General features: G+C 44.5%; 1 protein-coding gene across 1 annotated transcript in view; it reads left to right on the forward strand.

Moving 5' to 3' along the window:
• Positions 1 to 23,675, forward strand: part of AMBRA1 (autophagy/beclin-1 regulator 1) — a 127,158-nt gene extending 103,483 nt beyond the window's left edge. The window contains 4 exon segments of the mRNA XM_009329748.1: positions 11,646 to 11,738; positions 13,361 to 13,486; positions 13,488 to 13,549; positions 22,088 to 23,675. Of these exon segments, the coding sequence (XP_009328023.1) occupies positions 11,646 to 11,738; positions 13,361 to 13,486; positions 13,488 to 13,549; positions 22,088 to 22,578 (772 nt within the window). The 3' untranslated portion in view covers positions 22,579 to 23,675.
• Positions 23,676 to 24,881: the final 1,206 nt, after the last annotated feature.

Consider the following 24,881-nt stretch of genomic DNA (forward strand, 5'->3'; position numbering starts at 1 on the left):
AGGAACCCAGCTTTTGGAAACATTTTCTTCTGCAAGTGACCAGCAGGACAAGCAATTTACTTTTCACGAGTCTGATCTTTCATTTTTGTTTGAAAAAAATCACCAGCCACCATGTAAGAGAAGGAGTCACTGGGAGAAGGTTCATGGAAGTGACTGTTGGGGACAGAGCGCAAAGTGCAGGAAGCTGACATGAAGAAAGGCATCTGCACGTTCTGAAGGTGCATAGAGTAATGAATGGAATTGAGTAGATCATAGGTAGTGTAAGTGTCTTTGCGGGATGCTTCATGCTTGTCTTGTGGCTTTTTAACCAACTTGCAGTGACGATAGGCTGGAGCAAGGGTACTCAGGTCTGTGGTTCGCAGGCGAGTCCTGCTCATAAAAGTTTAAGCCCTCAGATGTGGATTGGAAACAGGTTGCAGTCTGTATGAGGTTGTGACAGCCTGTTCCTTTTTTCAGGGTCCTGTAGTTCCCTCTTGTCATGGTTTAGTGTATAGATGTTGCCAACTGATAGACTTGCATACATATTAGATCACTAGTCTGCTATGTACTTGCACATGGCTTCACATTGCCGCGTGGTAGTCTGTGCTTTCTGGATGTAAGATGAGTTTGTGTTCAGTCCAAAAGTGTGGTATTGAAAGGCTCTGAGGCTGCCACGTTTTAAAGGGTGGGCACCACTGAGCTAAATCAAGACACTAAATTCATGACACTAATGTTAATTGGGAGAGCCGTGCCACATGAAAATGGGGATCCCTTTAGGTACGCCACTTGAGGTAGTGTACTCCACTTAGCAAATGAAGTGAACTACCATGTTAATACTCGCTGTGGTCTGGAGGTCTGTCGCAGGAGGTGGTACAGAGCAGTGTGAATTCCCCCCACCCCTCTTCTCTCCCACTGCACACTGACTTTTCTGTGTGGCTGCTAGTGCTTTTTTAGCCTCCTCAGGGCTGCTTCTCCCCCACCATATGCTGCCTGACATCCTTTGTAACTGTGACCAGTCCTAATGCTCACTAAAGCTTTGTACGTCTTTCTTGGCTCTGCATAGTTCAAGGTTTGATTCAGTTCCTGAATCTTTGGTTTTTGCAGCATGGAATGAAATCCACAGTGTCTTGTACAGTAGAAACACCTCGACTGAATTAAAAAGGAATTTGGTTTTTAGTGCTCATAACCTTTCCTATCCTGTCATATCCTAACAAGAGCTTTCCCATTCAGAAGCACCCCGGTAGGGCTTCTCAAACATTAATTGTCTTGTAGAATATGAACAGGTGAGACTGAAAGTGAGGAGGAGCAGACTGCCTTGCTGCTTATTGCCCTTTGCTGGCTTCTCTTGTGGATGACTGCCATGGGAGAAAGGCAGGGGGTCCAAATATCTGTTCTTCCTCGTTTCATCTTGAGTGCCCCCCCTATGCTCAGGAGCAGGTTCTGGAAGGGCTCAGCGCTCACGTGCTCTTGAAAATACTAATCCAAAAACCTCAGTGTTCTGAGAAAACTGTTTCAAAACCAAGCACTCAAAGCACCTTGTCTAGGGCTAGCTATGTAATGCAGGCATCCACAAGAGAGGAAGGATTTCTTCAGCAGACAGGGCCTCTGGTAATGGAATTAAAATACCCCCTGAAGATGTATCTGGTTCAGAGGCAGCATCCCTTGGAATTCTCTCGTTGGGAAGTAGGTGTGGAGAGTCTCAGATTGATTCAGTGCTAAGCAGTGTGCATATTTTAATTCTTTGTGGTGAGATCTGCCTCTAATGTTAAATTATTCTGGGAAAATTGTCTTCACAATAAATTCCTATGCTTTGCAGAGGATCATTGCAATTGTCTGTCCATGCCAATCCAGTTTTTTTTCCTCTGAGAATTGCATATCCTCTCATCTAGTAATGGGGACAATGTGTCTGCATCTAGTTATCAGCGCTGGTAAAGAGATGGTGATCTATCCAGCTGCCTGGCGTGTCATGTCTCTCTGCTTCCTGGCTCCATTTGTCAGGCTCTTCAGCCTCTAGCAATGATGCCCCCCAGCAGCTTAAAGCCCTGGTGCATTGTTTGCCTTTTAAGAATAGCTTCTGGAGGATGGAGTAAACGAAGAGACAGAAGGAGGAGCTGTCTTCCTTCGTGTGTAATGGATGGATGTTAGCAACCCTCCACAGGGAATGTTTTCACAACTGTTAACTGGGGCGCCTAGAGATACTGGTTATGTCTGAGTCCTCCCTGCAAATGGCCTTTTGAAAGGCAGCATCTGCACAGTGGCATTTGACCATGACCAAGTAGGCGGATGCATGTCCTGGACTTTTGCTGCCTGTTAACCACAAGATACATTAAATTTTCTAAATGAGGGTAAAAGATTATTTTGATTGATAAAAGGACTGAAAAGGGGGGAAGATGGCCAATTTTGCACTAAAGATGCATCCTGAAAGCTTATATTTGGATTTTGTTATTCATGCATTTAAGAAAAAACTGATATGAATTATTTCCAAATTGTGCTGGGAAGCCTAGGTATCCTGAGTGCCAAGAGGCTCAGTCACTGAGATGCAAGAGAAGTAGAGTGGTAATATGGAGGCTTGAAACAGTATCTCCATTCTGATATTGGTTTTTATTCCATTTCTATTTCTGTTTCTGTATGTGAATTTGATATCCAGGATGAATGATGGCATTAGGTGGAAGATGCCCTCATAAAATTCCACTTAATATGTCTATGAATCCTAGAGAGAAATTTTGAGAGCTGCTTTAAGTCTTCAGGTATTAGCAAGTTCATTTCCCTCACCCAATTCTTAAAGATATGCTGAAACACTGACTAGTTAGTGACATTTATTTTCCACCATGAGAAAGGGAACTTGGTACAGAGCTCAGTGTTAAAGAAACTTAACCTGCTACTTACCAGTTTGTATACTATGTCACTGGGCTTCTGCAGGTCCTTACAGGTTCTCAGATTGGGTAGCAATCTTTCTAAGAGCGTGGCCATGTACTCTAAGAACAGTTACTAAATGCTTCACTTGCATCTATTCAGATCACACCTGCTGCCTTTGCTTCCTTTACTTTTTTCTAATTCTATATACAAAAGCAATTAAATTTCATGCTTGCAATTACTTGACTTACTGCCTACTGCGTGTGGCTCACTCCTTCATTGTTTTCATATATCTTCTTTTTTCTCTTTGTTATATTACTGTCTTTAAGGATAAAAGTTATGCTTAGGAGAGAGTAATTGTCAATTTAAGTATGGCTTTCTTTTTGAACAATGCTGCTAAGTTGGCTTTTTTTGGCCTTTTGTCACTTCCTCGTTTTTTTTGTAACATATTAAAAATCAGATGTGAATGGCTCAAAAAAGTTAACTTTTTTTTTTAAATTTTCCTAATGAGTACAACTAGCTGCTATGTCTGGCTTCTTTTCTTACTCCCTAATTCCATAAGCACCCTTGGATATTTTTTAAGTGGAGACTTGACAGAGAAAATTCAGTATCTTGTCCACTTTGAGTCATCATTGATTTTTGTCCTTAGCCTCACAGATTAATAGAACTTTTTTCATTCTAGTACCATTTTCCTCATGTTTATTTTTAGAATGTCTTTTCCCTCTTTGGCAGCACCAGTCCATCCTGCTTTCTTATAACCTTTCTTTTCTCCACAAGTCTATGCTAGACCTTCCTTGTTTGGTTGTTTAATCCCTTGGCTTTCCAATAAGATCATCGTTCATTTTCTGGACTTTGATCCAGTTTATTTGTGGAGTTCTATTCGTTGTCCCTTACACCTGTGTTTTCTAGCAGGACTGTAGTTGAATCCAGGTAGCAAATAAAACAGTAAACTTTTTCTTCATTTTCTTTCCCTTTTTTAAATGCTCAAGCTATCTGGTTCTGTAAATGGTCTCAACTCAATGTCTACAAACTATGAGCAATATGAATAATAATTGTGGATTTGGGCTTTTTGTCAATTTTTTTTAAAGCAGGTTTCCCCTGTGTGCTAAATATAACACTTCTTAGTTGGCTAATTTCAAAGCTGGTGAAGATTAAAAATATAAAACTTGGCTTGCCCTGTGGATCTCATTGAGATTAGAGCAAGCCAAGATCTTGGTTCTGGAGCTTGGCAGCTTTGTGTATGCACATCGCAATGTTCTATTAAAAAAAAGCATTTGCTATGCTTGCTAATTTTAAATGTTTATTTTGAAGTTGATTTCTCTCATTCTAAACGCATTTTCCTGGTTTAGTTTGTTGGCATAAGATTTACAAAACAAGCCTACTTCGAAGTCACCTTTGAATCAACGTAAATGTTAGTTTCTGCTAAAATGCTAGTGAAAGTTCAAAGATGACTAAAGAGTGACTTTAGCTCTTGAGACTTGCAGCAGTTTAAGATGTTTAAGGCCTTAGAAGGCTTAAGCAATTTGCACTCCCCCAAAGACTCCTAACATCCTAAATTGTCTAAGCCACTGGAAGAGCTGATAGATCATAAAGAGCTTAAGATATTCTGAGGGTTCAAAGCTTATTTGGAGTATAGGCTGCTTGTAATCACTTTAAGCAATTAACAAGCCTTTAGGTTTTTAGAGGACTTTAAGCAAGTTATCCATCTTTAGAGCTTGGTTTAAGGTGATAACAAGCTAAATTGTCGTTATTTAAGAAACTTAAAGCTCTGCGTTCTGGAATCTGTTATTTACCTTCCAGTGGATCCCTACATGCTACTTGGTGTGGTTGGAGCCTCGTAAGTGAAGGAAACCATGGAATACTGGCAAAATTTTGAGTGACAAGAAAATCAGTGAAAATTCAGGAAATTCTTATTTGATCTATTTCTGCCTTGTTCATTCCAGGCTATTTGGCCTGGGTGGCATGTTCTTATTCACATAAAAATGCATATTTTTTTTTTAATAGTGTTAAAACTACTGTGTAGTGCACTGTCTGATACACAAAAATCTTACCAGTGTTTTAGGAGCAAATCTTAACTCTGGGTCTTCCTTGCACGAGTGTTTTGTCCATCTGCTTACAGTAGTGCATTAATTCAAATATTTTGCATTAATGCTGGCGTCAGTATGCCCCCTCCTAATTGGGGATATATCTCTTCTAAATGTCAAAGTAACTGATGTCTAATTACATCAGTAGCGCAGGAGTCACGTTCAGGACTAAGAAGGTTCCCCTTGTTCTCTCAGGCGCAAGTTACAACTTCCTACGTCACGCTGAGAGTGGTGTAAAAAAGCTCTGGGAAAAGCTACTTTAAAAAACTGTTGTGGTATTTTGGTAGGAGAATTGATATTGGCATGAAGGCTGTCTGTGGGGGACTTTTCTTGTCCTTATTCTCAACACAGGTTTTGCTGTTTACCTTTGCATCCCTTAAGTGCAGTGCTTTCAACCTCAATATTTGTACTTGGGTCCCAAGATAATCAAACATCCAGACTTTCATACAAAACTCTCTCCTTCTGCTCTGTCATTGTCTTGGTGCTTAATTTCCATTTATCACTCCTGTTGAATGTGTTGGAAGACTGATTCTTAATTTAAGACTTTCTCCTTTGGAATGTAAGACAGATTCCTCTTATGCTTTCTATTGATGTGTCCTCCATGTCAACTCATTTTATGAGTCTACTCATCTGCTACATGCAAACTGTAGGTAGGTTACAAATGCTGACTCCTGGAAGTCACTTGGGTTTTAGCTGTAGTGACCCTGTGGATCAGAAGAAACCATTCTGTTTGGGTTCTTCCTACTGTGTTAATCTCTCTTCTCTCCCCCTCTCTCTTTGAGGTATCTAACAGCTTAGCTGACTGATGACTCTCTTTCTTAGCTGAGATATCACATTTTTGCCCAGGGAAGATGACTGTTAGAGGTGTGCCTTCTATCTAAATCTTTTCCACTGGGTGCAAGAGCATAGATTGTATCCAGCTTTAGTTGCCCAGTGGTGGGCAGAACAAACTCATGCATATTCACGCTGTTGAGACACAAAAGTGTTAATTAGCTACTGGTGACTCCAAATTCATAAGGCTGACCTCATTTAAATGGTGTGAGTTTGAATAGAGCCTCTTCAAAAATCCCAGTATTTAACCTAGCTGGCAGGACTGCACAATCAAATAAACAGGGTCAATCATCTTGCATAGTGTTCTGAGTTGAGTTGGCATCCTTCCTGAAGTAGACACACAGCTACTAGCTGCACCAAGCTGCTTGCTGTCCTGCTTCTGCAGCACCTTTGCCAATTCAGGTAGGTGTCAGGATGTGTTTCTGCATGGTTGCTGGTTTCCAGGCGGTTGAAGCTTGCAGGATTCTAAAAAATTAGTGGGCTGTATCAGTACAGGGAGTAAAAATGCACCTGCTGCTAGTTGCGGAGAAGGGGTGATCTTTCCATTGTTCCTCCTAATGTGTTGAATAGTATAATTTCATACGTCACTTAAATGTCTGTGTGGTTGTTAATCATTAACTGCAGATCTTTTGTTCTGTACGACTTATCTTCTTAGGAATTCCTATACTCAGTCTCATGCTCTTCTCCTGGCGAGTCATACATGGGCTGTACTCAAGGGTGTGGTCTGAAATAAGCCAGTGCCAGTGAAGCTGCAACCTCTTCCTTGGTCAAAGGGAATTACTGCCCAGCAGAGCTACTCCAGGAATCCCGTTTGCTGGTTCCATACAGTTTGCACTGCAGCCAATTTTCACTTGGATTTGTCTCTGCACGTGGTTCATTGCCTGCACAGAAAGCTAAATATTTATGAAGTAGGGTGTTAGAAATGATTATTTTCCTATCTAGGCAGCTGCTGGGAGTGCCAAACTTTGCCTTGTACTGACAATACTGTTGCCTAGTTAATCATGGGAGCCAGGGATGGGCTTTCTGTGCTGATCATCACACGCCAGCAGAAGAGATAATGAGCTGCTGAAAAGGATGCATCTGGAATCTGGCCGAGCATTGCATTGCGTGAGATACTGTGTGCTGCCTCTTCCTTCCCAAACCAGGACAATGGATTCCTGTTCCTTAGCATAGTGTCACCTTGCTCTCTGTAGCTCACTTTATATTTCCTTTGTACAGTTTGAATGGTTTAAGAATGACAAGTTTACACAAAGGGAAGAAAGCACATCTTGGGGAATTCAAATCCTTTGTAAACTAACCTGGTTTTGTATGCTTGCTCTTAGTGATCTTGAATGGACAGTATATTTGAGAAATCAGCTTTAAAGAGTAATTTCTTTTGTGGGGAAAGTGAACCTTGGCAGCGTGAAAATCAGATATTCACCACCTAGCTGCATGGTGTCGCTTTGCAGCTAGTCTTCTCCATGTTGGGCTTGCCACAATCTTCATTCTAGTAATGGGGTTGTGCTGATATTTTTAGAAGGGATTGCAGGCAGCAGTATCTTAATCAAAATTTAATTCAGTGCTGTAGCAGATAAGTGTGCTACTGTTGGGCCTTTCCATGTGGCAGGATTTGAAGGAGAGCAGTGCATTTGCCCATTGCTGCTGCTGCCTTCTTCAGTATTGGGCGTGGTTTAAGTGAAAAGACAGTGCTATTTATGCCTTCCTGGACATGCATACTCTACTAGAAAATCATAGTTTTTTGTCTTGCCATCTTGCTTCCGAGCTGTTTTGTTGTGGTAGAGTTGGGGAACTTTTGTCTTACTCCCTCCTTCTCTTCATCTCCCAATTCTGGATATGCCAGGTGTGGGTGGTTACTCAGATGTCTGTCGGTTTATGCTGACCTGTGCTTTGTTGATGTACTTTCCAAATACTGGTTAAGCCAATGCAGTAAACTGTATTTCAGCTTTCTTGTCACGTATGAATAATTTTGTCATTAATTCTTAGAGCTTGGTGCTAGTTTCTTCAGGGGGCCATACCTGAGCTGTGTAGGTAATACCTCCGTGCAGACGGAGAGGCGGTGCTGTTTAAGTTGCTGTTAAGGTACTTAACAGGCTCCACTCTGAATCCGTATTTGACTTTCAGCAAAGCATGCAAGTCTGTGCCCTTCATCCTCTTCAAGCTCGTTAATAATGTGAGCTGGACACAGGCGTGAAGGAAAAGTCCATCTCAGAACAGGTCCCTGCTGGGAAAGCCAGGCTGTGAGCAGCTCTGCATTTAACAAAGCTAATGGAAATTTCCAGGGAGGGCTTAGAGAGCTTAGTGACAGCCATAAAAAGAAAGAAAATAAGAACTTGACTAAGTGGGCTTCACTGTCCATGACTGACGCAGTGTGGAGAATTGCAATTTTTCACCCTGAAGCCCGGGGCAACAAATGTCCTCCTTACTGCATCCACATCCAAGTGGCAACACGCTCCATGCTACACAGAGCTTCCACCTTATGCCTTGGAAAATGTAAAGTGCTTCCAGCATTTCCATGTCTAGAGTTTGATGGAGCAAAAGTTAAATGCTTACGTTACCTGAAAAATATTCATTTCTCCAGTGTAAGCTCTGCTTCTGTGAAATGAATAGTCAGGCCTTGATTTGCAAATCTCCTGGGAAACGTACTGTGAAAGGCTTGCTAATTTACAAAATTCAAGCAATGTTTTGCAATGGGAGTTAAAAAACCTTTAGGCTTTCTGAAGAGGGAGATTGCACTGTTTTAAATAGGTGTGGTTAAACCAGTGCAAATCTTGAAGCTTAATTGAAAATCTGATTTAAACAAAGGTAATTGCAGTTGTCACACACATCTTGTTGTGTACTTAAGTTGGTTTAAGGTGCGATGATGTGATCAGGTTTCTAATGCAGGCATGGTCTGGCACTTAACCCATACAATAGCACCATTTCTTTGATGAAATCTTTGCTTATTAAGAAGGGAAGTGATGATCTTCGTATAAAAGATAGTGCCCAACCAGTTCCCTCTGTTAAGTTCAGATATTTGCTTTCCTCACTGTTCCTTGATGCAGTCTGAAACATCACTTCCGTAGCCTCAGTCATCCAAAGGCTGGAAGACCTAACGGGGAGCAAGCTGGATATTGGTCTTAGGGCTGTGGAGAGGCAGAGTTCCAGGTCAGAGAGATGCAGATGCATGCATGCTCTCTCCCCCTCTACTCCGCTCTTGTGAGACCCCGCCTGGAGTACTGTGTTCAGCCCTGGGGTCCCCAACATAAGAAGGATGTGGACCTGTTGGGAGTGAGTCCAGAGGAGGGCCACAAAGATGATCAGGGGGCTGGAGCGCCTCTCCTGTGAAGACAGGCTGAGAGAGTTGGCGTTGTTCAGCCTGGAGAAGAGAAGGCTCCGGGGACACGTTATAGCAGCCTTCCAGTACCTGAATGGGGCCTACAAGAAAGCTGGAGAGGGACTTTTTACAAGGGCATGTAGTGATAGGACAAGGGGTGGTAATGGCTTTAAACTGAAAGAGGGTAGATTTAGACTAGGTATAAGGAAGAAATTCTTACTATGAGGGTGGTGAGGCACTGGAACAGGTTGCCCAGAGAAGTTGTGGATGCCTCATCCTTGGAAGTGTTTAAGGCCAGGTTGGATGGGGAGCAACCAGGTCTGGTGGAAGGTGTCCCATGGTGGGTGGGTTGGAACTAGATGATCTGTAAAGTCCCTTCCAACCCAAACAATTCTATGGTTCTATGAAAAGAGAACAAAGATTGTGGTGAGGGCTTTATCGCTTGAAATCTTTTGCAAGAGGTGGAGTTGGGAGAGGGTAAGTTGGTTAGCTGGTCAAAGGAAGAGTCTGCTGAAAGGTAGCAGTGAGGATGCTCACTGCTGTAGTAGCAGTGTTTATTCTGAGCCACTTTTTTGGCCCTGCACAGAGACCGGAATACCAGTCATGTAGGTGGCTGCGGGGACCATGCCTGTACTTTGGAAAGCATGAAGAAGTGTGGAAGGAGAGGGAGAAGAGCATGGGTCAGTTTAGTTCTGTTGTGTAATAGCTGCAGATACCAAGCAAACTAGACTTATGGAAATTTTGACTACCAGGTTAGAAAATCTCACTTGCCTAGGGACTGTGCTACTTTGCAGACAGCAAAGTGTGACAGCTAAGTCTCAGTATATTAGGCAGGGGATGGAGCAGCCAGAGGGACTGGCATGGTTTTAGTGCCAAAAAAAAACCAACCCCAAACTTTTTTTTTAATCTGTCTATAAACTCTGAAGCCTTTGTAAATCAGCATCTCCCCAGCAGCTGCTTTCATGGAGTATAATGCAGTGCAGGGCTAGCTCAGCAGAAAAAAAAAAAAAAAAAAAGGGGTGACTGATTACTTCCTGTAGACTCCATGCGTGGTTTTGTTGACCTAATTTTCTTCAGCTTTTGCCCTTGGTCCCAACCTGGGGTGCTGTCACCCCAGCAGCCTGGCCCCAGGCCTCCAGCACGCACAGCTCTCCTATTGCAGCATATCTGACCTGCAGCATCCTCTAAGCTGGGGTTCTTGCCAGTTCTGCTGAGGCATCTCATTACAGGGACAACAGCTTTTATATGTACGTAAAACACCATGTTTGTGCCTGAGCCATAACCAGCTACCAACTACTTGCCCTGAATCCTTCCTTCAGATTATGGGACTACCCTTAGTTCATGCTCTGAGACTGTCTGCAGTGTGATGCAAGTCCAGCTCTTCAGATGCAATTCCCTTCTGTCTAGAAGGGACTTTTTTTTTTTTAAAGTTGCCTTGTGTTGACCACTGCACAGCGCTGTTAACTCTCCACCTAGCACCATCAGGTGTCTGCAGTCCAGGAGCCATGTGGTGGTACACAGCACCATTTTGAAACCCACAGGCCAGCTCACAGGGAGCTGGTGTGTCAGCACGGCGTGGCAAAACACTGTACAGAAAGTCTCTTCCATGGTAACGCAGCCCAGAGTGCTTCTGGAGGGTGGAACACAGCAGTAGGTGGAAGATCTCCATACTGCCTTGGACTGCACAGTGTGTGCCTGTCCTCTGACATTTCTGTATGGCACAGAGTAAGATGGATTCACTCTTATCCTCTTCCAGTCTAAGAGCTGTTGGGCCTTAGAAATAGTGGGAGATGCACTTACAGTGTTAGTGATTGCCCATAGTCTTCAGCAATGATGTGATGATTTTCTGTACATTGCTAACCTTGCCTATTCCTGTGAAGTGGTTAGCTAGCTCTGGCTTCACATATCTTTTTGGGAAATGCACTGTGAAAGGTTGCCAGAGTATTGGCTTCTGTTAAACTTAGTAGCGTTAGCTGTAAAATTCAAGTTTTGGACTTTCTGGACACACACATAGTTGATCCAGTACAAACTCTCTTGTGGAAACTTATTAAAATATCCTCTACATCTGCCCTTGCTCCACAGTGACTGTCAGTGAGAGGGCTGTATAGAGATTTATTTATAGGTAGAATGAGAACCGTTTGCAAAGAAACTAAATGTCGAATAAGAGCAGTGTTTTACTTAGCATTACCGAGTGCAGGAAATGCTGGCAGGCACCACAAAGAGAATTGGCCTTCCCATTCCAATTCTTTGTTTAGTCACTTGGAGTTAGGGTAACCTGATTTTATACACACAGTTGTATGTCTTCATTTCCTGAAAATCTCTCTGTTCCTGTTGCTGTGCCTCAGTGCTTATATTGAATTGAAATGAATGGAATATTCCAGAGCAATCTGGGTAATGCAGCGCTCCATGTTTGTAAGGCTGTTCATGGTGATGCGCCCTTTTAACGAAAATGTGAATTGAGCTAGATCTGCAGTTTCTGTAGGGCAGGAATCAATACTGTCCTTCATGTTGTGGGGACGTAATGTGTGCTGGCTGGAATAGTGTCCTGTCATGCTAATATTTTCTTCCTTCTTTGGTGTTTCAAGGGCCTTAAACTCTGGAGTTGAGTACCACTGGGACCAGCTGAATGAGAACGTCTTCGCTGTGCATTCCAGCAGCAGGAACACTGAGCGGCCTGGGTGAGTCTCCTGGGTGTGGGCTAGAGAGACCTGACCCTTTCTGCTGCTTTTGTTACATCTGACAGCACCACTTCTTTGTTCCCTTAGCACTGGCAGCTTTAAATATCCAATTTTTCCCCCCTTCGACACTGCCTAGTTGGGTCACCTGGCCTGCTTCCAGCAAGTGACATTCAGTGCCCAAAGTGCTGCCAGTGATTGTGAAGTACATGTGTCATCCACGGCCTCAGTAACATCCATGAGCAAGCCATGGGAGGAACATGTGGGGCTTGATGCCTCAAAAACACCATGCAAAGTAAATGGCCTTTGGAGGATAACTGAAAAACAGGGGGTTTCACAGAGATGAATGCAAATCCATTGGGTGGTCCTGGTGACTGATTTTCATCCCTTTAGTTTCTGGTCATGGGACAGTTGTTTCTCAGCAATAAACTCTAAAAATAAACCGAAATCCCTTGAGAGCCCTATTGGCTGCTTCATTCAGTCTGTCCAGTGATGCACACATTGGTTACTCTAAGCACGAGGGTGATGCTGCAGTCCCTTGCTTCTTGCCCCCATGACAAGTACTTCTCTGTATGCCAGCTGTTCTCAGCAAGAGGGTGACAGTCTTGTTTCTGAATTGTGAGCTCCAGGATCCCAAGGAAGTTATGAGCTGGTGTACAGGGCAATGTCTGTGCTCTCCTACAGCCTTGGTCTGATTGAAGGTGAAAAATAAGCAGTAGAGATTCTTTACTCTGCCATGTGAGTGGATATTGCCACTACTCACATTTTTTGACAGCACATATCAGTCTTGCATGATGGGCTTAGGAGCAGCTTGAAGGCAGAAATATTGCTCAAGAACGAACTAACTCAAAGAGAGAGCAAGAAAAGTGTGGCAGGTTTCAAAACCTTATGAAAAAATGTTGTGAATGAGACAATCTTTCCTAGAATCTCTTTAACATTCCCAGCACTTAACAGCCAGAGGTCAATTTTGGAAAGAGCATCCAAGCATTGTCAAGATTCAGCTCTTGCAGTGTCGTACACTTCAACTGTTCGATTCTGAGAAGCTAATGAGCCTTGAGGTGGTTTCTGTTGTTTGCTTTTGAGAACAGAGAATTTCTCTTGTCCAACTGGAATGGGCAGAAATGCCTGCTGGAGTGCATTCATGGGTGATGCTGACAAACTAGGAGCTCCAGAGGAGGGAAGGGATACAGGCTGTGTCCTTGGGAGTTAAAACCACTCTGCCGACATGCAGAGGGAGGTTGTGTGCCTGTTTATGGTCCTGCGCTGCATGTTGTGTTGCCTACTCAACTCAGTGACCGCGAGACAGAGTTGTTCTGGAGGCTTAGTGATGCTGCAGGGATATCTATCCATGCCTGTCAGACATGCTGCTTCTGTGGAAGGGTGAGTGGACTATAAGACTCTGTTGGCTTAAAACTCAAGAGACCAGCCAGCTGAGGCTGGAGAGGGGTGTTTGTGTGTGTGTGTAAATAAGTGTAGGTCACAATTCCCTCCAGCCCCATCTGCATAGTGGCTAGCAGGTGCGTGGTTGGAGTGGAAGCAAGAAGAGGCTCAGGTGGAAGCTTCAATCTTGCTGGGGCATGTTGCCTCCAATGCTCCTGGTCTTATTTGTTTTTCTCTCTTTTCAGAACCAGCAGAGCCACATGGAGGACAGACAGGGACATGGGCCTGATGAATGCCATAGGCCTGCAACCCCGAAACCCCCCCACCTCTGTGACTTCGCAGGGTACCCAGACCTTGGCGCCTCAGCTGAAAAAAGACTCAGACAGAGAGGGAGGTACAGGAGCAGGAATCCGCCTCTGCAGGGACTGGGGAAGGTAGGAGCTCAAGCAATTATTTGTCTGACAGAGCTTACCTGGTGAATGAGGAGTTTCCACATAGGTTCCGCATCCTATCGATGCATTTCGACACTCCTGTTATCCCTTCAGCAAAGATTTCTCCAGCCTAATTTGCCTGTAGCCAGGCCAAGATGATCAGGAGAGTGAATCTCTGTCCATATGAATAGACAAGTTGCCTTTTTCACATGCTTTTAGAGGGCAAAATGAACTCTTCTCCAGATCATTGTCTTTGTAGAATCAGCTGTACTGGCATCACTCCTCCAAATCTCCTGAACTCTAACCATCAGTAAGGCTGCAGACTGTTAAGAATTATCCTTTCTGGCTCTGCATTAAGAGTTTAGCTTGGTCCTTCAACCTCTGCATCTAAAACCTGTGCAGGCTTCACAAGCTCAGCATCTGGATACAAAATACTGTAAATAATTTCTCACAAAGCAGGTATGAGTATTCTGTTTAGTCTGATTGATGAAGGCTGTGATGAGTGTCCAGCTCAGCTATTCAAAAATGTCTCTAGTGTTTTCCAGTCCAGGAAAACTTACCAGCATGTAAAGAGCTGGAAGCAGCTGATGTGCAATTCCTATATGATGATAAAGTCACTGATCTTTTGAAAGCATGATGATTTTGTCCAGGCTTCTTGTCTCTGTACTGTAGCATTGTGCTTGAATCCAACTCTGAAGGCTTGGCTAGGAAGGAGTTGGGCAGTATATACATACGAAAGACAGAGAAGAGAAAATCAAGGAGACAGTTTTGAAGTTGTTGGTTCATGATGAACCCACTTGGCTTTGGGAAGCAGCCCATGGCATGCCTGTTTGTGCCTGTATGCTTGCTTGTGCTGTGTCACTCTGAAAGATGCTTTTTGGCATGTGACTCTTCCACAGTTTCTGCTGTGCAGCATCCAGCATGTGTGATAAGGCTTTGTGTTTCTCTGATCTCAGCTTTTCTGTTCAAAGTTAAGTGGCAAATTCCTGACCTGTGGAGTTTCCCATCTGCTTATCTCAGCAGAGCTGAGATTAACCTCTCTGGAAGGTTAGTACAGTTGAGGGCGTGTGAATAAGGCTGGAACGTAGGACGTGTGGGCAAATGCTGAACTTGTGGGAACTGGTTCTTCCACTGAATGTGGTATGCAGACTGAGAACAGGGTACAGTGTGGGACCTTCTTGCATCAAGGCCATGGTGGCTGATGTTGCAGGCTTGGGGGTCTTTCTCTGCACTGTTAAACCAGTGGAGTTCTCCAGTTCTTCTCTATGTTGCTGTTCTGCAATCGTCTGAAGGTTTCATTATCTCATTCTTTCTAATTAACCTTTCAATTTTCAGATCTAGATCGTGTTTTTTAACTAGACCATTAATGAGATGGGGAAGGGTTGTCCTTTAGCAGTGCCTTGGGCAGGGTATCTCTACAAAGAAGCAAAACATGTAGCATTTGGAAGAACAGGAGTGTAAATAACAAGCCTAGGACAGAGACCTTTGTCTCCCTTTCTTGCTTGGAAGATTGGCAGGTTCCACATCTGGTGTGATTTCTGGCTCAGATGCTGACTTAACACGTGTCCCCTTGCAAGTGGCCTCGCCTGCAAAATGAGCTGTCATACTCCTGTCTCCTCTATAAGGATCTTTAGAACAAAGGAGTTACTCCAGTACGGATGCATGCACTGGAGACAGCCAAGTGGTCTTACCCTGTAGTTGATCAGTTCTTACGCCAGTTGCATCCTCAGTGGAAATTCCAGTGCAAAGAATCAAGAGCAGCTCAAAACAGGGAGCTGTTAAGACATTAACTATCAGGAGCATGTATGATCTAAAAACCAACTGTAATCCATGACAGAGGAATAGTACAAGGACCTATCATGAAGCAGAAAGACAAGTTTTCAGCTGCTATTACTAACACCTCAGCCAGTTAGCCAGGGACTTGTAGCATCAGTGGTCTGGTTCATCCAAGAGTCTTTGTGCTTCACATTACACTTGAGTCCTATTGCGCTGCTTGTGACGTTAAGGTTACTGTTTTTCCAGCATCATAAACTCTTGTGATGCTCATCCAGTGTGTTCAGGCAGGCTAGATTAAATGCTGTGCTGCTTTTCTGATGGTTAATTTGTCCACTATCTACCATAACTCTTTGCCTGTTGTTGAAAGGGAAACAGTGTTTCCTAATAGCAGGATATAGATGTCAGGGATACAAAGGGAAAAAACAGAGGAAAAAATGTCCTACCACTAGCCTGGTGCGTGACCTAGGGCAAATTATTAATCATCTACCAAATGGGAATAAATCTTCCCATAGTACAGTACACCAGGGGCTGTGAAGATTAATTAGTGTTTTGTATGGGGCTTTGAAGATGTAAATCACTATGTAAAGGCTTAGCAGTATTATCAGCAGCAGAATGGATAAATCAGATGTGATTCTGAGTAATGTAAAGGAAAGTGTTTTAGTTATCACCTCATTATGAGGGGAAAAAAAATCAAAACAAAACAAACCCCTTGAATGTTTAAAAAAAAAAAAAAAGAAAGAAAAAGAAAGGCTACTGCTACCCCCAGGAGTGGGTTTCTGTCCTGTGTCCTGTCAGCCTCGCTGCTGTGGGGAATTCTGGCTCAGGGCATTTCTTGCAGATATGTGCTTACTGTACAAAAAAAAAGTATGCAGAATTGCATCAGAAATCTAATTAAGCTCTGTGCGGGTATAAATAGTTTCCTTTTCTCATGCAAAGCTCTGCAGGGACTTTGCTATTCTGATTATCTTTCTACCTCCTTTGGAGGAATGAGTATATGATGACTTTATTAGAAGTGAATCCCTTTAATGTCTGTATCTTTTTGTTTTGCAGCAGTTGATAGCTGCCTTGTGAACTCTGCTCCCAAGCCACACATAAACTAAAGGAAGTTAGAGTTGAGAGAAAACTGGGAGAGGTACCAAGAAACGCCTAGAACAGTGTTTCAGCTGTCTCCTACTTTCTTTTAAGCTGACAGACATAGTGGAAATAGTGATGGAATTGTAACTTTGAGGCACTCTTAATTAGAAACAATCTGTTGGGAGTTATACTATGCTTTCCCTTGCAAATGGACAGGCATGATAGGGGAGGGATCTGTATTCAACCGGCAAATTAAATCTCACTTAAAAACCAACAAAAATTCCTAATGAGATTTAATGGCCCAAAGCTTTACCTTTAGAAATTGTAATTCCCGGTCCAGACTGGGTCAGGCTGTGGCTGCCACTTGTTCAGGCTGCTGGATCTGTGGAGTGGGGTGCAAGTGGCGGTAACTGTCAGGGACTGCAGCTGTGCAAAAGGTGTTACAGGCTGAGGGAAAGGGACCTTTGGAGAGCTGCAGGACACTTGTTTCATTGTGCACCCATGCTGTCCCCTGGCTATTGACAGTATATCAATACATCTTTCAAAAAGAAATACATTTTTCAAAAAGAAAAAAATAACCCACAGTCAAAAAAAACTTTATGGAAATAACTGAAAGGCAATTGTCATCTCAATTCTTATCATCTGCATTGTCTTCGGGGCTTAAAATTCAGATAGCTAACTCAATGCTCATTGTGCAAGTAGCACGTGTTATGAACTACTGAAATTGTAGCCATCGGAAGTCTTGCTGTCAGTGGATTGCTACTTTGCCTGTCTGTGGGGGAGCAATATATTGGCTACTGTCATGCCGTATACAGTTTTTAGCCGATTTGGTTGAAGTGTTTCTCACCAGCCAGTACAAATTTCCATCACGTCCAACTGCTTTCAGAGGTTGCAGCAGATACTTTTGAGAGTGAAGAGAGTTGTAAAATAAAGGCCTGGGTTTGTGGGTTCAGTCTGTTCAAACTGTTAGTAGTGAAAAGATAGCACATGCAAGTGAAACTTCCCTGATATAAGCAAAGCATCCTGAGGATGCCTAAGGAGCACTTATAAGCAGAGTCAGAGTGCCTGCATGTGATATAACTTACTTAATCTGAGACATTAGGAACGTGTGTCAGGGGGCTGCATGGGTAGGAGTACCCTGTCCCCAGCCGAGCCTCATGAATGCTAAAAAGAAACATGTTGTTTTACATTAGCTGAACAAGTTCTTGCAATGCTGTTGTCAGATGTGATGTGACTTTTGTGCGATTAGTGTGGAAATGGGAACCAGGACACCAGGGATCAGCTTCCAGATCTGCCTCTCATTCTCCAAGTAGAAACGTGGGTAGATCCCTTAGCCTTTCATCTGCCCATCCATCTGTAAAATGTGCGTCATATGTCCTACAGAACTGCAAATTTCGGTTTTTCTTTAAAGCCATCTGAAAAGCACTACCTAAAAATTAGAATCAGGTTCTAGAAACATGTACTATGCAAGCCTTTACAGTGTGAGCTACTCCAAGTACTCTCTTGGGATTAAATTATGGGGGCTACTTTTAAACTCTCATTACAAAAATAAGTTTCACTCATACAAATCACCAAGGTGAGATATCGCTAAGAAATTTGTTACAAGTCAAAGCAGTTGTGTCTTTTCTGAGTTCTGTGGAGTTGTTTGGATTAGCTACCTCAGAAGGGAAGTGTGAACATGCTTCTGAGCTTGGCTGGGGAGAAAAGTAACTGATAGTATTTCTTCTGGCACTAAGGGAGATGTGATTATTCATAGCTGGTTATGCTGTGCTTTGAGCCTCCCTTTCCTATTCTTATGCAAGGAGTGAATTCATTTAAAAATGCTGATATTTTTATCTTTGGGCATCTGAATTAGTGGGTCAGTTCACACCTCAGAGCTATTATTCCATGTTCTCTGAAGACTTAGATATCTCTGCAGTGCTTACTCTCAGTTCTAATTTTGAAGCTTTGCAAGCATGGCTACTAACTACTGCTGGTTTTAGAAAGAGGAAAGCTGAAAATAGGAAAAAATTCGAGAGCAATGTCAGTATATCGCACAGCCACAGAGGAGCCTGATCTCATCCTTGCTTCTGTGGGCTTTGCTCTTTATCAGGTGTGTGCTGTCCATGCCCAGAGATAAACAAGTTGTACTCCCCATAAGTACTTCAGAGACCACTTCATTTAAGAGTGGAAATGCTCTGGCCTTATGTCCAGCTCCATTGAAAGTTTGCCAGATATTTCACCTTTGTAGTCTTCTGTGTCAAACTCTTGTCTTGCTGGAGTAGCGTGGCAGAGGACTTCTAAAGACAGGTGCATTAGCTAGGGAGTATTTTGTTAAACGTTGGAGCCAGTAAGCTAGATTGACAGAAATCCCCTGGTCTTCAGGATAATTACTCTCAAGAGTAATGCTTTATGTCTGTGTTTGGAATAGATGGGGTTTTGGACCTCTGGAAAGGTCACTTCAGTTAGAGTAGAAGAGGTTTGTAGGAACACAGCACTGTGGACACAACACTAATACTTACTTGTATTGCAGAAGGGAACCATGGGTGATGCTTTTCTGTCCTGTCAGGCACAGTACCTGTGTCCCTGTCCAGAAAAAGATGGAGACTGTCTCTCAAGATTGCTTCCTGCTCTGTGATGGATTCTGATACAGGGACAGCCTAGGTGGAGAGCGAATTGGCAGGTGTTACGCTTACACTGGTACTTCACACACTGTAGCTGAAGCTGGTTAGCTCAGTTTTCTAGATTTTGTCTGTAGTGCTCTGTGAGGTTTTTCTATTTTTCTGACCCTAGAAGGTAGGCTTAGAAGAACGAGAGCTTAAGATAAGGGATTTTACAGAGCCTGGGAGATCAGAATGTAATTTTGAGCATAAAATGAGAGAAGAGGAATTGCCTTCTCTGTATGAAGAAATAGATGTGCTATCACTTGGCCTACACCTGCACAAGCTCTGGATATGCCTAAACCCTTTGGAGTCTGAAAAAAGTGTCACGAGTATGGGGTTTCTCTCTGTCCTGGTTTTGTTCAGCTGGTGGTGCAGGGAATAGGGTTTGGCCACTGCGGCAAGTTGAAACTTCTAGCAATCTGAGGTGTGGGGTTTACGGCATTGCTGTTGTTTTGGGTAAGTGCCTGTGTTGCACACTGAACCTCCACCAAATGGAGTGCTTATTTCACTTGCACTGAGTACTAATGTAGTCTGCATTGGCAGCCTGGTGAAAGAACGTGTGTGGGAGTCACCAGGCAGTAGAAATGGGCTGTATGTGAATCTGTGCGTAGCTCAGCTCAAGGGAAATTGCGCAGGAAGCTTTGCTCAGAACCAGTCAGCCAAAGTCATTGTCGAAACCTGAGGGGGGGAAAGGGGAGGACAACCCCTGAAGCAGAGGTGCTTGTTGGCTGCTTGAAGGGTGAGGCTCGCTTCTGGCCCTTGATGGGCTGTCTTTCTGGAATTTCCAACACTGCTGTATCTCTGTGCTTGTAATCTGAAGGCTCACGACTTGCTGATTTCTGCTGTGGCATCAGCCCTTGCCTGTCTTCTGAGCAAGCAGCTGCCTCAACTGGAAATTCAGCCATGGCACATGGTAATTAAGGAGCAGGGGGTGCTGTGGTGTGTGCTGCCTGCATGGACTCCTCTGGTGAAGCACATGTTTGTAATGCTAAGGAGTATTGGCTGGAGATCCTTGCTGATTTGCTGTTCCAATGCTCCTGTATTGGGCTAGTTTATAGTAAGTGATCTGTCAAGAGCACAGTACCGGCTGTTTCAGGCCTTGTGTAGGTAGGGCTGACTGGCATGTCTCTAAGCCAGGTTGCACATCTTGGCTTTCTCAAGCTTCCTCTCTGGCCTGGCCAGACGGTTGGTAACAAAGCGCTTACGACTATGCCCTCAGAAGGAAGCGATGACTGAATCCAAAACCATGCTTCTCGTTAAACCTTTCACTTACTTCTGCTCGTGATTAATGCTTCAATATCCCCTGACATGCATGTTTTTCACACTGAATTTTCAAGTCTAATAGCTGCCTCTGTCTGTGCTCAGTCTTAGTGCTGGTCAGCCAGGTTCCTAGTTCATGCATCAGCCACATCTTAGTTCATGAATCAGCTGCATCCTGAACAGGATTTCTCTGTTAGAGTTGTGGGTCAGGCTCTGCCCAAGGGGTATTCTTGCTCACTCTAGGCTCTGCTCCAGGTTCTCATGTGGTTACTGGTGTCTCTGTGGTCTCACTGACGCTCTAACCAAGGAGCTATGTAATTGCTGTATATATAAGTGGATATAGCAGGCCTACTACATTCCTAGCAGAAAGAGACTTATTCTACTTGTGGGTATTAAATTTGCCCTTAATGTCCATAGTATTTCTACAGCAGGGCAGTATGTCAGCAGACTTGCTTGAAGATGAAATTAGCCGTACCCTGTGGTGGAGGAAACTGGTGGTGTTTGATGCAAGTACCACTGAGCCCATGAGGAAAGGGAATAAGCTGTCACTGACTGACTGCACAACATGTTATCAGTTTTAACTATCTTGCTTTTTAAAAAAATAACCTCTACAGTGGCATGGTGTAGACTGTGCTGAATACCCCAGCTCTCATGTTAGATACATGATCTCCACCCCACAGCCCCAAGCGGCTTTGTCTTCCTAGTCAGTGTGGCAGTGGTTTTTATTGTGTTTTAACTCCTGCCTACACCTAGCCTTGTTTGTGTTCATTTCCTTGGTGCCAGGAGAGCTCATGGCTTTCTCCTCTCCTCCAGTCAGCACTCCGATGGCTTCATGGAGCTGGGAGTTAGATTTATCTCTTTAATAAGAATCATCAGGATCCCACTGTGGAATGATTCTAGCAGTTTATGATTACAGATTGTTTTCCCCAAACAGTCTGGGTAGGGTTTTGTAGCAAAAGGAGGATTCTGGGAAACAGAACTGGGCTGGACTTCCCTGCCATGGGGATTTAATCTTCTACGTGGACTATTTTTCTGTGAGATTTTGTTCTTCAAAAGTAATCTTCAGCAACCAAGGCATCTGACAATGGTTCCCTCAGAGCTCAGTACAGCCTGACTATGAAGGGAGGGACTATCGGAGATAGACAAAGACTTAAGAGATGGTTTTTGCGTTCCTCAAAAGATACCAGTCAAGCGGAGCAGGAGCCTACACACTTGATCTTTCCTTGATCATAGGTGATGTGGAAGCACAGACCGTGTTCTGTAGCTGCTGTCTGCTCTTGGCCAGCTGCTTGTGTCCTCCCTGATACTGGGGAGATTGCCATCATGTCATCTGCCTGGGGTGCTCTCAAACAGGTGAAGTAGGAAGGGCCACAGGACTCTTAAACACCATGGTGAAATGTTTGGTTTATTGCAGCGCAAACTGAGGTTTTTCTTCCTGCCCCTGTGGGACTGGCTGGACTGTCTCTGCAGCTGTGAGAAAACACGCTGCCTCTTTGACTCCTCTTTTTTCCACACCTGTATGGCTAGATAAGAGCTGCTTCTCCAAGGCTTGGACGTGCAAGTCTGTGAGGGATACCTGTGGGAGTGGCCAGGATTTTCTTGACAGAGTTCAGTGCCTCTGTTTGGCACTTCACCAAAAGTTACAGAAATAAAATGTTGGGCTCCCTCTGGACAAAAGCCATTTTCCATCCCAGCACATGCGCACTGCGTGATGCAGCTACCCAGCATGCTTTCTCTTTGTGTTGTAGTTTGCCTTGTGCACCAAAGTTGCTTCTGCTTTCTCTTGCAGGTGAAGGTCCAGAATATGGGGCCAGTGGGGAGGATGCCCTGAGTAGGATCCAAAGGCTGATGGCAGAAGGTGGCATGACCGCTGTGGTCCAGCGGGAGCAGAGCACCACCATGGCATCTATGGGCGGCTTTGGCAACAACATCATTGTGAGCCACCGGATCCACCGCAGCTCTCAGACTGGTGCAGAGTCCACTGGAGTTGAGGGCACATCAGCACAGCAGTCCACCTCACAGCAGCTGGCAGCTGAGTTGGAGGGACGGATCCTTTCAGAGTCTATGCAGCTGTCAGAGCATGGCCTGAGCCCGCGGACAGCCCCTGGCGGGAGTGAAGGACAAAGCGCTGGTGATCTGGACCTGCCAGAGCAGGCCCAGTCCTCCATGGACACTGAGGGACCAATTGAATACAGTGACCTAACTAATAATAACCATCTTCCTGACAGTACCAACTTCTATAGTGATGACAGCACCAGTGGGGAGTCGCGGAACAGGTAGAGATTGAGTTGTGTGTTGGTACTACCCTTGTACTGCTCAGCAGAGACCTGTACCTCACAGCTGGCCAGGAGCTGGAAGAGTAGCGACATGTGGCTCTGACAGGATGCTGGTGGTTCAGAGGGCTTCTCTATCCTGGGTGAGTGGGAGGGGATAAGGACTGCAAGGGAAGCCATGGGGAAGAAAGCATACTTAACTTCCAACATTCCCACTGCTGAAGAGTTAACAGGAATATGAACCATACTGGCTGCACATCATGCAGATTTTGAAGCCCCATGGGATCCCCTGAGCTCGGCCCTAACCCTGCAATTCGGTCAGTGTCATCCTTTGTAAAGCTTCTTTCCTTTCCTCTTTCCTGCCCTTTTATGCTCAGGGGCTGATCAGTAGAGTGAAGAAAGGGAAGAGGGCCTGCAGCATCCTTCTGGAGACAGGCAGTCCTACTGGGCAAACCTGGGCGTGATGCTCCAGCTCCATTGCTGGAGTGGAGGAGTCTTCCAGGCCACAGTCCTGCTCTGTGGCACAGCACTGCTCCCCCCTCAGAGTGTGGTGTTCTGAGACCCGTCTCTGCCTGTGCTGTGGTCTTTTCTGGGAAGAACTGGGCTTTGCCAAAACCTGCATGGCTCAGGAGCTGCTCACTGGTGGGGATCTTCCCTTTTTAGAGAGTTAGTTTAGCACTTGGCAGGAACCTAAGCAGAGCTGCTGTATGGGAAGAGGGACAGGGGCTACTGCTCTCTAGTCAGGATGCAGTTCATGCGAGGATGTTCTAAGCTGTGCCAATATTAACAGGAATGAACTATCCCAGTGGTTTCATGGTGCCATGAGCTGCACCTCCTTGGCAGGGGGCAGGAAATGTCTTTCAGCTCTAGGCCAGGATGTGAGGTATGGGTCTGTGATGTAAGGTGTTGCATGTGAAATCTTGACCTTGTACATGTAGTTTCTAGTGGAGAAATCAAGGCTCTGATATTTTGTTTTTAGTCTCAAATGTGATTTTCCTTTTCGTTTGTAACTCTCCATCCCTAGCAGGCTTGTGGAGGAAGGACGGGGAGAGCGTGAGTGCTAACGAGGGAAACACCAAAGATCAATGTCATTAAAATATGACAAACCCTTGCTTGACCTACTGTCTTCATTTGTGTGATGGTTGTCTCTGTGTTCAGCCTTGGCATAGGTACATGCAGCTCAGAAGCTCAGGGTAGCTTACAAATGTCAGATGATGACCACCCCCTTCCCAGGAGGAAAGCAGGCTCAGCCTTTGAGTTGGAAGCCCAAAACTGGGAAACAGGGAGGAGCATTTGGGAGTCTTAATTGCAAATTGCCTTTTAACCAGTCTGGAGATGAGCAGGCACTTCTGTGTTTCCCATCATTCAAGTAATGGGATGAAAGAGGAGCGTTACTCCTATCCCGCTTAAAAAGGTATGTAGAGATGCAGCACTGTCTATCTTAGGCAAGCAGAGAGTGGTCTGTCTTGCTGACCTCTCAAAGCAGAAAAGGGGTGCAGTATAGGGCTGTTCTGGATAAAGGAACGCATGCCACAGTGTTGCACTCTGCGGTGAGGGATGCTTCCCCTGCTGTCTGAGCACTTGCCAGCAGCTGCTGCGCTCCTGCCTGGCTCCTCTAGACTCTGCGCTGCAAAGACATTACAATAAATAAGGCTGTTATTAGGCAGCACTCAAGCTCCCAGTCAGAAGAGTCTGTTAGAGAACATTAAGCAAATCTTCTCTTAAATCACAGCCTGGAAATGAACCTTAAATCAAATCAGCTGCTGCCAGGCCTCATTGTGGAGTGTTAATGAGGCTCTAAAACCTGTCCTGAGCCAGCTACATCCCTGATATGACAGGAGAGTAGCCTGAAAAATGGGATTCCCTTGTGTGGTGAGGAAGGTTTCATGCATCCCTGTATTGCCTTAGTGTGGGGTGGCCTGAGGATGTGTTGGCACTTGGGAGCCAGAGGAGCTATGTCTCAGCTGAAGACTTGGGCAGACAGGGCGGTGCAGGTCTAGGCAGAGCTGTTTACTGCTTTGCTTGAAAACAAAGAAAAACAGAGCCTGGAAAAAAACTGCTTCAGCTCAGCCTGGCATCTCCTCTTACCTCTCCCTGCACGATTCCTGGAAGAGTCTTGAGGCCCGTTCCTGGTAGATGTGTTGCAGAGCATTTACAGATGTCCATTTCCATAGCCAGAGCCAAACTACCTACAGAAAAATTTCCATCACGGTTGGAGAATGGTCTTCTGGGATGTCTCACTCTAGTGTTGGCAGATTCTCAAAGACCTGGAATGTACCATTGCTGGGCGCTCAGGCCCGGCTGCTGTGT

Source organism: Pygoscelis adeliae, unplaced genomic scaffold (genome assembly GCF_000699105.1).
Source record: "Pygoscelis adeliae isolate BGI_AS28 unplaced genomic scaffold, ASM69910v1 Scaffold117, whole genome shotgun sequence".
Classification (NCBI taxonomy): Eukaryota; Metazoa; Chordata; class Aves; order Sphenisciformes; family Spheniscidae; genus Pygoscelis; species Pygoscelis adeliae.